This window comes from Helianthus annuus, chromosome 6 (assembly GCF_002127325.2).
Source record: "Helianthus annuus cultivar XRQ/B chromosome 6, HanXRQr2.0-SUNRISE, whole genome shotgun sequence".
NCBI classification, from domain to species: domain Eukaryota; kingdom Viridiplantae; phylum Streptophyta; class Magnoliopsida; order Asterales; family Asteraceae; genus Helianthus; species Helianthus annuus.
This window is the reverse complement of record NC_035438.2, coordinates 54,864,272-54,877,949: the sequence shown is the minus strand read 5'-3', so window position 1 is coordinate 54,877,949 and position 13,678 is coordinate 54,864,272. Positions and strand designations below refer to the sequence as shown.

The 13,678-nt window shown below is 37.6% G+C and overlaps 1 protein-coding gene across 2 annotated transcripts; it reads right to left on the bottom strand.

The window, feature by feature from the left end:
* Positions 1–1,133: 1,133 nt before the first annotated feature.
* On the bottom strand, positions 1,134–6,122 carry LOC110865506. Of its 2 annotated transcripts, none has more exons than XM_022114761.2 (3): positions 5,833–6,122; positions 2,638–4,280; positions 1,134–1,508 (listed from the first exon to the last, which is right to left on the bottom strand). In XM_022114761.2, exons 2-3 carry the CDS (start codon positions 4,162–4,164, stop codon positions 1,269–1,271), a joined length of 1,767 nt encoding a protein of 588 aa, XP_021970453.1. In that variant the 5' UTR covers positions 4,165–4,280; positions 5,833–6,122; the 3' UTR covers positions 1,134–1,268. The 2 variants fall into 2 exon arrangements, with proteins under 2 accessions (XP_021970453.1, XP_021970454.1); XM_022114762.2 differs by lacking the exon at positions 5,833–6,122 and adding an exon at positions 4,767–4,935.
* Between the last annotated feature and the right edge of the window lie 7,556 nt (positions 6,123–13,678).

Sequence of the window (13,678 nt, the reverse complement as noted above, 5' to 3'; positions counted from 1 at the left end):
ACCAAAATTGACGAAGAGTAGGTAGGAAGAATCAAAATGGCGCTCAAAATCCCAATTCTCTGGTTAAAGAGATATGCCACCTCAAGGTCAAAAAGTCAACCTTTATTTTGCTTTAGTATAATAGATAGATTCATCTATTTATTATGCAAAAAATATTGGTGGTGTAGTGGCAAAAACTATCTCAAACTAAGTTTTTATTTTTGTAATTCATTTACCCTTAACCATAATTTTGGGCCCAATTTTTTTCGTCGCCCGAGACCTAAATTTTTTCGAGAGTTTTCGGGGACGGCTCTGTTGCGGTTTCAAACCACGGCTACATTTAGATAAGGGGATAATGGTCCATGTGTTCGTTACTAAATAAAAAGGGTCCGTTTTTGCTAATTTATTCTTCTGAATGAGGGTGTTCTATATTCGGTTTCAAACCGATTTAAGAAGTTTCCAACCGAACCAAATTAGGTATTCGGTTTCCACTTCCAAAAATCTAAATACGAATCAAACTGAATAAACCGAATAGCAGAACTGAGAACTGTTATTTAAGATTTGTTACTTAAGCCCAACCCAATTACAATCTTAGTCCTATCTTTTCTAGCCCAACCCAATCTAATAACAAATAATGGTTATTAAAATACTTTGGGGGCAAAAGCGAACCAAACTTGAATTCAGTTTTCGGTTTGGTTTGGTTCTGAACAACCTGAATTTGGTTCGGTCCGCTTCTGTCGAAAAAAACCTTCAAACTAAAGAACACGAAAACCGAACCGAAGAACACCCGGTTCAGTCCAGATTGTATTATGGGGAGTGTTTTGTCTGATTTTTCTGTGAATCTTGATCCCAAGAAGTGGCGACATTCTAGCCAATGGACTAATGGGCTGGGAAGTGAGCCAGCTGGGGCCAAATTTGCTAGAAAGGTCACAAGGGCCGTTCGGTTAAGCTAGTACTACTGTACTAGAAGCTTGCAGTCGGTACACTGTACTTTTAAAGGCCAGATACTACAGTAATACGGGTTAGAAGATTTGGGTTATATCTCTAACCCATTTAACAAACAGGTGTTTAACCCGTTTAATCAAACGGGCCAGATTCAACCACTTACAACCCGTTTACAACCCGCCAACTCGTTTAAAAAAAGAAGATTGCTATGAATGGGGGAATAAGCTTAGCTCTGATATTATTCATATGATCTAATCCAAATAAGTTTATAAAACAAAATTATGCAAATTACATAATCGATATTGTAGACTGATGGTAAACCTTACATGACTAAATAGTTACAACTAAGTGACCTTTCCCATTACGCTTTTCTTAACACGCGGAATCGGGGTATACATTCGAGGAACCAGCTGGGGAGAGTGTGTTTTAAGCTGTGTGTGCTGAGTCATCTTGCGGGATTCCACATATGATATACATATTGAGAACGCCTGTAGTGGCGACAACGACGAATTGAAGTCGATCGAAAATATACCTTCCTTCAATGGAGAGAGGCTGAAAATGGGTCTTTTGTTTTGAAATTCACCCTGTTGATAAATTATATAAAAAATAAGTGATCATATATTTTCATGAGTTGAATATAATCACATTATACATATAACAAAAGAGGTGTACTAGGAATAGTCCCTAAGACACAACCTCTGTTTTTTATTATTTTTCTTTATCAAATTTACAACAATGCCATCAACACATGGTTTTTTTTTTCTGTTTTTTTTTTTCCTTTTGGTGTGTTCAACCCTTCAACTTTTAGCATTGCCACTTGCACCCCTCAACTTTCTAAAAACTTTGTAAAATGTCATTTTGACCCCTCGAGTTTTACGTGCTTATTTTTATGTACGTTTTTTGTTGGTCTACATTTTGTTCGGAAACGAGTTGGGTCAAATATAATACGTTTTCACTAGGTGGTATAAATTCGAGTTACTTTACGTTACGACTCCGCTGCAACCAAGGTTTAAAAGAAAGGAAATGAATTTCGAGGCGTTTTCCCTTCGCCTCATGAGGCATAAGCCTCGAGACGAAACGAGGCTTAAGGCCGAGGCGGTATTAATAAATAAATATAAAAATAATAATACTAACTAATTTCATCATCAGATTCATCAAAATCATCAAAAAACACACTTAAAAAGGCATTAAATGCTTGAAATTGACACAAAAAGTCAAAAACATCAAAAACAACTATCAAAATCCCCTGAGGCGCAGCGCCTCAGCCCCTCTGAGGCGCATATACATTAAAAACACCATGAGGCGCGCCTCATACTCGTTTTTTGGCCGTTTCACCTCGAGGCGCACACCTCAAACGTTATTTAAAACCATGGCTGCAAGCCTGCAACGCGTGGTACCATTCTTTAACTTTAACGTAAAAAACACTATTTTCTTACGTGCTTATTTTTAAGTAAGTTTCGTTATAAATCCAAGATGGTTTATGTTTCGACGTAAATTTTCTCGGTAATGAGTCAGGTCAGACATAACACGTTTTCGTGCTTATTTTCATGTGCGTTTTCAGTTGGTCTACGTTTTGATGTAAATTTTGTTCGAAAACAAGTCAGGTCAAATATTTGAAGGTATACGTTCGAGTTGCTTTAAGTTTCAACGCCACCGCGTTGCGGGGCGGGTCAAAATACCAGTATTATATAAATTTGAATAAAATTATCATACCTGAGAGTAAAGCTCAAACTGGCGCGCAGTCATGTGAACGTTGTCTGATCTCGATCCACTAGACTGTGCCTGGCTAGAAAAGGTTCTTAAACGGCAGCCGACATCCCAGCCACCGCAATCACACACCCCACCGGACCGCCATCGATCAACCAACGGCGAAGGTTCTCCTTTACTCGGCACCCCATGAGTGCCACCAGGTAGAATAACCGTTGTGCTAAAGCTTTCTTGGTTATCTTCACCGTTTGACTTTCGTGAAAACTTCACAACAACGGCTTCCAGTTCTTCTTGCGGCTGGATACTCTGGTTCACGGAAAACAAAACAAATTCCCGAGTGTCGGAAAGAGAACTCGAGACCTTCATTTGAGCGGTTACGTTAGGTACATAACCATGATCTTTACTCTTGTTACCCTGAGTTAACCAACTTATCGTCTTTTTCTTCACCTCGTGTACAGTGAAAAACGTATAGAGAAAACTTCTGTTATTATCTTTTACGGAAGTTAAACTTGTCACGGTGGCTGCAAGTATTTCCTTGTTGTTTTCAACTGCAAATGTAAACAAAAGACGCTCGTTCTTGACCGTTGTCTGAAAAAGAGCTTGCTTCCATGATGACGACGAACCATCATCAACTGTAATTTCATTTTCGAAATCAAGTTTCGCTTTTGTTCTTGAATCGTTATAGCGCATCTCCTTTGACAGAAATATCGGGTCTAATAACCTCCTTAACGGGCTTGAATTAGACCGGTTTCTATCCGTATTTGAATCTTGAGAAACAGGAGAATCTGCTCTTTCGGTACCAGATTTCAGACTAAAGCTAAAACGACGAAGTGGGGACGTACTTCGAGATTTTAAACCGGAGTTCTTCGAAGAATCGATTGAACTCTTTCTTGAAACATCGAGTTCCCTTCGTGAGTTTTTAACGTTTATAGCTTTGTATTGAAATGTGGATGTATTTGAATTGTTATTATCGCTTACGGACTCGTCTTGAATCTTCAACTTCCCCTTCGAACATGATTGTTTCGGAGAATCTTTAAACGATTGAAAACTTCGATCGCTTTCCGGACAAGATTTGACGTTTGGAGTGAAATCTTCGTTAGGGGAAGCTTTAAAATGGGATTGAAGAGTTACGCGATGAACTTTTGGACGAGCGGGAGAGCGGCTTTGATCTCTACTAGATCTAGGAGACGATCCGTCAGCCGAAAACAACGAAGAATAGCTGCTAGACGGTGAACATTTGATATTTTTAACAAAACCGTGTTTATAACGTTGATTTTGCCATTTCTCTAAGCGGGCCCAGTCCATGACTCCAAAACTCAAAGCTCGATCTTGAAACGGTTTTCCTCGTTCGAGATAACTTGGTAAATGTTTCATGTGTTTGACGATTTCTTCCGTCTCCGTTGACTTTTGCTTTTGGTCAAAGCTTGAAGGTGATGATTCCGTCTCGGGTACACTCTTTGCAACTTTGGAACGGAATTTCTCCAGTTCGAATTTGTCTCTTAGTGTGGCGCGGTTTGATCTACGGTCACCCATTTTACGTCCTTGTTGTTTTTTCAACAAAATTTCACATGCGAAATGATTAATATTGAGCTACATTCTTGGCCAGAAACTGTCCTCTAAAGATTTCGATGACACGAGGAGTATCTTCTCTGAAAACAACAATAAAGATATGAAATCAATCAAGCAGTTTATATTAAAATCAAAATCTCTCACACACAATAACAAATACAGAAAATGAAGATGATATCCTGAATTCAGTAATATATGCATCAAAGAAAAACACGTTCTGCTGAAATCTTACACAGATTATGTTGTTAGAACGGCTCTACCGACACTTCTAAATGAAATCGCCGAAAAACTAATAATCTAGATTCTCCTATATGATCCCGGTTAGTGGTTACGTAGTCATAGTACAGAGAATTCTAGCTTCAAAATACAAAATATTCTCATCATCATGTAAATTTTTTTTTTTTTTTTTTTTTTTTTTTTTTTTTTTTATAAAAGTTACATTCTTTCAGCAAATTTAGAAGCTAAAATTACCAATCTACCCATATTCCCCAAGATTCTTTGGTATCATTAACATTACATGGTATCTACATGATGGTTCAAGAGTTAAACAAATTAGGTTCGAGTACCTGAGAAATCGATCCTAGGCATTAGACAAGTGAAGTGCCAATTCGACATTTCACAGGCGAAAAAAGCTTTAATAAGCTGTATCTATAGGCTGTTCCTGATTTTCAAGATTCTGAATTATAATACAAAAAAAAAAAAAAAAAAAAAAAAAAAACTGAAAATGAATCTGGTGGTCCTGAAAAATCACTACTATGAGTATGAGGATAAACAGAAAAAAATACAGGACACACATAAATAAGTTGAAAAACACAAGAAACACATAAATAAGATTCTCTAGTGATGGTAAAGAATAATTTAAAATAAGATTTTGAATTTTGATTCATTGAAAATCTGATTAGGACAGGGGAAACAACAGCAGCTACAAAAAAGCAAGTAGCAAAAGTAATCAAGTAAAAAATAAATTGAGATCTTTGTGCACATGGTTCTCCTCATGATAAAGTAAAAAAAATCTCACTTTTAATCAACAACAATCCACACAAAAGTAAACCCTGAATCCACAAGCATATACACTACTAAAGTAAACCCATATTCAAGTTTTTGATTCATCTTCAAAAGCAAAAAAAAAAAAAAAAAAAAACCCATAAAAAAGTGCTTTTTTGGCCATAAAAAACTAAGATGCATGAATCTTTTCACATTTCTAAAGCAGGTATACTCATTGTCAATTAAACCTGCAAGTAACAATCAAAACAAAAGAAAAAGGCAATCAATCTTAGATTTCTACACTAAAGTAGACCCATATTCAAGTTTATGATTCATCTTCATAAGCATAAAAATACCCATAAAAAGTTTTTTTTGGCCATTAAAAAAAAAAAAAAAAAAAAAAAAAAAAAAAAAAAAAAAAAAAAACTAAGATGCGTGAATCTTTTCGCATTTCTAAAGCATGCATACTCAATTAAACAACCTGCTAGTAGCAATCAAAACACAAGAAAAATGCAATCAATCTTAAATTTCTACACAAAAAAAAAAAAAGAAATCTTTTTCGAAGACTAATTCAAGAAAATACTCACTGAGGCATTTCGTCGAACAGTTACCAGACCAAAAACAAAATACACAAACTTTAATACGTACTTGTTTTTAGAACTATCAAAGAAAAACCCTGAAATTTTTGGGCTTTCTACTTGTTCTTCTTCTTCAGTTCTTGACCAAAACCCAATGAAAAACTGGCAGAAAAAGTGGGAAATTGAGGTTGATTTGGAGAAAGAAAGTGTTTATCCTCGTCCTTGTTTGGGCTGGAAGACACTTTAGGGGTCGTTTTCGACCGGACGGCTGAAGGAAGAGGAAATATTCGCGGGTGATGGGTGAATCATGTGGAACCCACTGGATAGACTTGCTTATTGCAATAAGATTGTCTTTATTATTGGATGCTGCTAAAAAGGCTATTGCTTTCTTTTTATCTTCATGAATAAAGTTGGTTCTTAAAATAATGGAGAAATTAAATTTTTCCTTTGTTTAATGGGTAAATTATACTTTTTAATCCTTTATTTGAAAAACTCGTTACAAATTTTAGTTTAGTTTATTTATATAAGGCCACTTTAGTTTTTTTACCAATCTAATTAAAATATTTTATAAATAAAACAAAAACGAAACTAAAAACTTATAAAATATATACAATAATCATAATCTCATATATCTCTCTCTCTAGAAACTCAGTCACCCTCTCCCGTCTCTCTCTCTCTCTACAAATCACTGTCTTTACACCACCAACTATCAACTATCTCCATCTCTCTCTAACTATCTTCATCAATCTCCAAAACCTTAGACCCTGCTACCTCTTTACCCAAGGCTTGTACGGAATTCATAGCAGTATGTAAAGCTGCTGCATTTTCCTTCATCTCATCAAACCCCAATATCAAGATTCAAGATTCAATTTTTAACCATAACCCCCCCCCCCTAATTTTTCAAATTCAATTTAGCAACAATTTGAGGGTTAAACAACAAACCCACCCTGTAAACCCCAAGAAACTATGTTTAATCCAAACCCTTTTCAAATTAGGGCCAACTTAAGTGATTTAACAGCTAAAGATTGGATATTTTTTCAATATCTAATTAGGGTTCTTGAAAAAGAACAAGATTCTTGAATCAAAGGAGTTGTGCGGTGCGGTGGTGTAGGTGTAACAACTCTCGCAAAAATTACTATTTCTCATTTTATTTTGTTTAATAGGAAACCCTAATTGAGACCCCCACGTATTATTCCATAACGCCTAAAATTTTCAGAACAATTAAAATCAGGATCAGGGCCCCCTAAAGCTCAAGGGAGTATCCCCTAATTATGTTTATCCTTCGAAAATGATTCTAAAACACGTAATTTCGAATTTCGTCAACTCAGCAGGCCTAAGTAGGTGACAAAGCAGGCCTAGCCTACTTTGGATTGCCCCGCGACACGCGACAGGGACAGGTGATCCTGTCGCGACACGTGGGAGGTCCAAATTTGGGCTATAAATCCAGGGGTTTGGGACTTGAACTGTTTGCTTGTTTCGACGTCAAAATTCGAATTGTACGCTGAGTTATACGCTGTTTACTACAAAAACACACACAAACACGAAACGCTGCCGTGACAACAGGGTAATAACTCGATCACTATTACGATTCAATGTCTGATCGATTGGAACTATCCGATGGATGTTTAAGTGCTGCCCACATTAGGGTTATAATTTGTCATTCGTCGTGAATTCGATGGATATTAAGTATCGCACTTTGTCATTCATTGTGAGGGTTTGTATCTCGTGGGTTGTCGTAAAAAGTTGGATTAAAGTTACTAACCTAGTTTTCGTGTGCATTGTTATTTGAATTAGGTTACAAGGCTAATCAGTAGGCTAGACTCTGCCCGTTTAAATCTGCAATGTGAGTCATTCTCTTTTTATCAAAATGCTTTACAAAAACCTAAAATGTTTTCCAGTTATAATTACAGGGATTAAGTTTTTGTAATCTTCAATTACTGCCGGTATGTGGGGTTTTGTATACATTACTTGATACCCGTCACCATTGGACAAAGGGTTAGCCAATGGGCGATCTGACCATAGTCACAGATGCAGTCGAGTGACAAATACCGATTTGGGGTAATTGGTTGATAGAAACATTGTAGTCACCCCTAATACTGTGTATTGTAACAATGTGTCGTTCTGTGCAAATGAGTGACTCGCCAGTATTTCCTTGTTGATAAAACCTTTTTAGAAACATGTTTCAGGTGACCTGCTGTGAATCAAGGAAAAGTGCTACGGAGCACTAACAAGCTTGAAGTAGTGGCTCAGTAAAATAAATAAATATGTTTTTGTAAAACAGGGGTTTCTCGGTGAATCTTCCTTTATTGTAAATTTCGGGGTTTATCCCGAATTGTGAAATAAAATAATCGGGCATTTTAAGTTTTAAAAAGATCCTGTTAAAACTTCCGCTGCTAAAATAACCAATACCACGGGTTTCTGTCCGCGGCTTCTGGACCGGGTCAAACTGGGTCGGGGGCCGTGACAGGAAAAGCTTGTATCAGAGCCGCTGATTTAAGCCAATTAAGTATTTAAAAATACTTAATTTTTCTGATTGCCATTCTGTGATTTTGTGGAATTTTAATTTACAAAATTTTAACTTAAGGTTGTGTGCGTCTTCGTGTGTGCTAACAGCATGAATGAACTATCAAAAGCCCTTCAAAATTTTACTATCCATACCACAGATATGGATACTACCGACACTACCACGGGCTATCAGGCAGATGTTGAGGAACCAATGGTATTCCGGGCTCAACCCGAGGATAAACCAAAGGTGAAAAAGAGAAGAAGGTTTGTTGGCTGGAGGCGTGTTCGTAGGAAGAGACTAACGATACCAAAGGCGAAAGTTAAAAAGGTTGAGGATCCCAAGGATAAGGGAAAAGGGATAGAGATTGGGGAAAGTTCTGGGCAAGCCCAGGAAATGCCATCCTGGGAGGAGCTAGATCATAAACTGGCAATTAGTGACCTCATCGGACCTGCCGATGAAGACTTTTTCTATTACCCGGTTGAATCCCAACTCCCAATAGATTTGGAGCCTGCTATCCCAGATCCCATTGTTAACCCCTAACCTCTACCAGCAGAACTGGAAGAATGGTGGACCACCGACTGGCAATTTCAGAACCTTTTAAATAACCCTAACACCTATTTCCCTCAGTTCGACCCGGAACCTGCACCAAACCCACCAATGAGCAATGAAAACTTGGCTGAACTCCACCACTATGGCGAGGAACTGGTGGATGCAGGAAATAGGATCCGGGAAGTGGGAGAACAGATCTCCTGGAAATACGACGAGAGGGAACGTCGTTTCTGAAGTGCCAGCTGATGAGGATAGTATGTGGTGGTGTGGTGTGTTTGTTTAATAATAATAAAATAATAAATACTATAATCTTGTAAAATAACTTAGAATAAGACTTTTCTAAGATAATCAGTGTGTACGGATGCATACTAGTAAAATATATAAAATCGGATAGTCGCAAAGTCGACAATTTTGACTATACGTGTTAATGTGATTATGTGTTTTCATTTTGGGTTATTTGACTATTTGTTAATTTACAGTATGGGTAAACAAAGAATTTCGGACATCTATCGTCAACTAGATAATTCACCAAAAGATAAGGGAACCTCATCTCAATCAAATTCCTCAAGATACTCAGCAGATACTAAGGAAGGAATATTTGTTCGTAAGGCACAATTTGAGGAACCACTTACTGCTAAGAAAAGACGTCGGATTATTAGAAAAAGTCAAGAAAAAGAAATGATAATTAATAAGTAAACTCAGGAAATAGGCAATAAACCACCATGGGAAGATGAATTGGATGAAAAGTGGGCAGATCTCTATATGTTGGCCACTACAGCTGTAAATGCCAACTTTTAATTAAAATAAAACTGCCAATCCCGGACCAACCAATGAAATTACATCTCAACACCTTGAACCAGTACTAGCACTCATATCATCTATAAGCCAGAAACTTTAGTAAGAGAAAATAGAATAAAAGCACGTTGAGCATAATATTCCTAGCTAAACTAAATAAGAAATGCACAACCCCTAGTATATTTTGAAGTCAGTTGTAAAATGTAATAGACATGTACATATATAAAAGTCGGCAATTTTAGCTATACATGTTTGGTGTGATTCGTGCGATTACTTTATTTGCAATTGATTGTATTGATTTGTACCAATAACTTATCTATATATTACCAGATGGAACACGCTGTTAATGAACCAGTTAATGAAGTTAATCAATCAGAACACAATAACGAGAATCATTTCTTAAATCGGCAAGATATAGAAAACATTGTCGCTCAGGGAATAGCCAATGCTATTCCAGCAATCATCGCCGCAGTTAAAAGTCCTGTTGAGTCTTCACAAGCTCACCCCAGTAAACGCACACGCGACGATAATTTCAGTAATAGTGTTAACGGAGGAGGCATTGACGACAACTTAATTCAGGCCCCAATATTCAAAAGAATGAAAGCTGCAACACCTGGTTGCACTTACAAAGAATTTCTTGCCTGTAAACCAGCTAAATTTGCAGGCAATAAAGGGGCGACAGCCGCATTGCATTGGTTAGAGAAAACTGAAGCTGTGATTAAAATAAGTAAATGCGCGGAGGAGGATAAAGTGACGTATGCTTCTCACCTTTTCAAGGAAGAGGCATTAGAATGGTGGAATACGGTATTACAAGCCAAGGGAAGTGACACGGCCTACGCCATAGGTTGGGAAGAATTTAAGCGGCTGGTAGAAAGAAAATTCTGCCCAGAATATGAAAAAGAACAAATGGCGAATAAATTCTTGAGCCACCGAATGGTGAATGTTGACTATCGAGGGTATACTTCGAAATTCTTCGAATATGCTCGAATTGTGCCTACTCTGGCATCGCCGGAGCCGGTACTTATTTCTCGCTACATCTGGGGTTTAATTAGCGAGATCTGTGACATTGTGAAAGCTGCGAGACCCCGCACAATCGATGATGCGGTGGAACTAGCCAACACTTTGACTGACGGACTGGTGCGTACGCGAGAAGAAAATAGGAAGAAAGAATTGGCTTAGAAAATTACCCAAGGATTTCGTGTAAGTAATAATAGCAATTTCAAGAAAAGAGGAACTGGGCAATCTTCCACTCCGCCGTTCTGCAGAAACTGCAAAAAGAAACACTTTGGAAAGTGTAATGAAACCTGCAACTTTTGCAAAGCTGTAGGACATCGAGAAGAAGATTGCAGGAAGAAAACGAAGGTCTGCTATAATTGTGGAGAAGCTGGACATTTCAGACCAGAATGCCCTAACTTGGTCAAACCAACAGACAACAAGGCTAAACCTGCAGAAGGAACTACCAAGAAGAACGCAAGAGCCTTTCAATTGACCACGCAGGAAGCCGAACTGATTCTTGATGTCATAGCTAGTACGTTCTTAGTTCACAACGTTTATGCGAAAGTATTATTTGACTCTGGTGCAAACCAAAGTTTTATAAATACTTCGTTCTGCCAAGCTCTTAAACTACCTTTAACCAAACTTAGGCAGATGTATACCGTAGAAACAGTAGACGGTAACTTTATTAGCATAGATCAAGTTTCGCAAGAAGGCAAGATAAAACTTTCAGGTCATGAATTTTCTGGAACTCTGTTACCTATGAGTTTAGCTGGATTCGATGTTGTGTTAGGAATGGATTGGTTAGTAGCCAACCATGCTCGAATCCTTTGTGATAAGAACTCTGTAGAAATTCGTGCACCCACCGGAGAAGTAATCATGGTTACAGGAGATAAACCACGAAAACCCATGAAGTTCATTTCAGTAATGAAAGTTGCTAGTTATGAACGAAAGCAAGGAATCGTGTATATGATTTCGGTAATCCTCAGCACTAAGGGTAAGGAACTTAAGGAAATTCCTGTAGTATCAGAATACTCGGATGTATTCCCAGAAGAACTACTAGGATTACCACCCGATAGGGAGGTAGAATTTAGAATTCATGTGATTCCGGGAACTACACCCGTAGCTAAAGCACCCTACCGATTAGCACCCACTGAAATGTTAGAACTGAAAAAGCAATTAGATGAATTGCTCAGTAAAGGATTCATACAACCTAGTCCATCCCCTTGGGGAGCACCAGTGTTGTTTGTGAAAAAGAAAGATGGTTCGATGCGAATGTGTATTAATTATAGGGAATTAAATAAGGTTACAATTAAGAATCGATACCCATTACCTAGGATTGATGATCTTTTCGATCAACTTCAAGGAGCTAGGTATTTTTCTAAGATAGATTTACGCTCCGGATATCATCAGTTAAAGGTACAGGAAGAAGACATACCTAAAACTGCTTTCAGAACTAGGTATGGTCACTACGAGTTTACAGTTATGCCTTTTGGACTTACAAATGCTCCGGCAGCATTTATGGATATGATGAATAGAATCTGTAAACCGTATTTGGATAAATTCGTAATTGTCTTCATCGACGACATACTTATTTATTCCAAGAGTCAGGACGAGCATTGTCAGTACTTGCATACACTTTTAACTTTGTTAAGAAAGGAAAAGCTTTATGCCAAATTCTCCAAATGCGAATTTTGGCTTCAGGAGGTGCAATTTTGGGACACATGGTGAATCACGAAGGTATCCACGTAGATCCCTCCAAAATAGAAGCAATCACCAAATGGAAGGTCCCACAATCAGCTATGGAAGTTAGAAGTTTTCTAGGATTAGCTGGGTACTATAGGCGATTCATTAAGGATTTTTCTAAGATAGCGGTGCCATTAACTAAGCTAACCTGTAAAGCAGTAAAGTTTGAATGGGGACGTAGGAAAGAAGAGGCTTTTAAGATTCTAAAGCAAAAATTAACAAATGCCCCAATTCTTGCTTTACCAGAAGGAACAGAAGATTTTGAAGTTTATTGTGATGCTTCTAAATTAGGATTAGGATGTGTGCTAATGCAACGCAAAAAGGTAATTGCGTATGCCTCAAGGCAATTGAAGAAGCACGAGGAAAACTATACGACTCATGACTTGGAATTAGATTCAATAATTTTTGCCCTCAAGATCTGGAGACACTATCTGTATGGAAGTAAGTTTACAGTCTATACGGATCATAAGAGTTTAAGGTACATATTTGGGCAAAAAGAATTAAACATGAGGCAAAGAAGATGGATGGAAATCCTGAGTGATTACGATTGTGATATTCAATATCACGAAGGAAAAGCAAATGTAATCGCCGATGCTCTAAGTCGTAAGTATCATGAAAAGCAAAAGCAAGTTCGTGCTCTTAGATTAAATCTTCAAATAGATTTAATGGAACAACTGAAGAATGTTCAAGAAACAGCAATCAAGGATGATGCTGAAGAAATGAAAGGAAGGAAAAAGGAATTAGAGCAAAGCACTGATGGAATTTGGAGATTCCACAAGAAAAGGATTTGGGTACCTAAACAGGGAAACTTAAAGATAAGATTTTAGAAGAAGCTCATAAATCTAGGTATACCATGCACCCAGGAAATAATAAGATGTACCAAGATCTAAGAAATAAATTCTGGTGGATAGGAATGAAAAAGGACATAGCTAGATATGTATCTAAGTGTCTGACTTGTTCGCAAGTTAAGGCAGAACACCAGAAACCTTCAGGGTTACTTCAACAATTAGAAATGCCTGTTTGGAAATGGGAACTAATAACCATGGATTTTGTTACTAAGTTGCCCAAAACCCGAAAGGGTAATGACGTGATTTGGGTAATTGTGGATCGATTAACCAAATCAGCTCATTTTCTACCCATCAAGGAAACCTTTAGCATGTAAAGGTTAGCCAAGTTGTATGTAGACGAAGTAGTATCCTTACATGGAGTCCCACTCTCCATTGTATCGGATAGGGATAGTCGTTTCACTTCACATTTCTGGACGAGTTTTCAAGAAGCAATGGGAACCCGATTAAATTTAAGTACTGCCTACCATCCCCAAACTGAC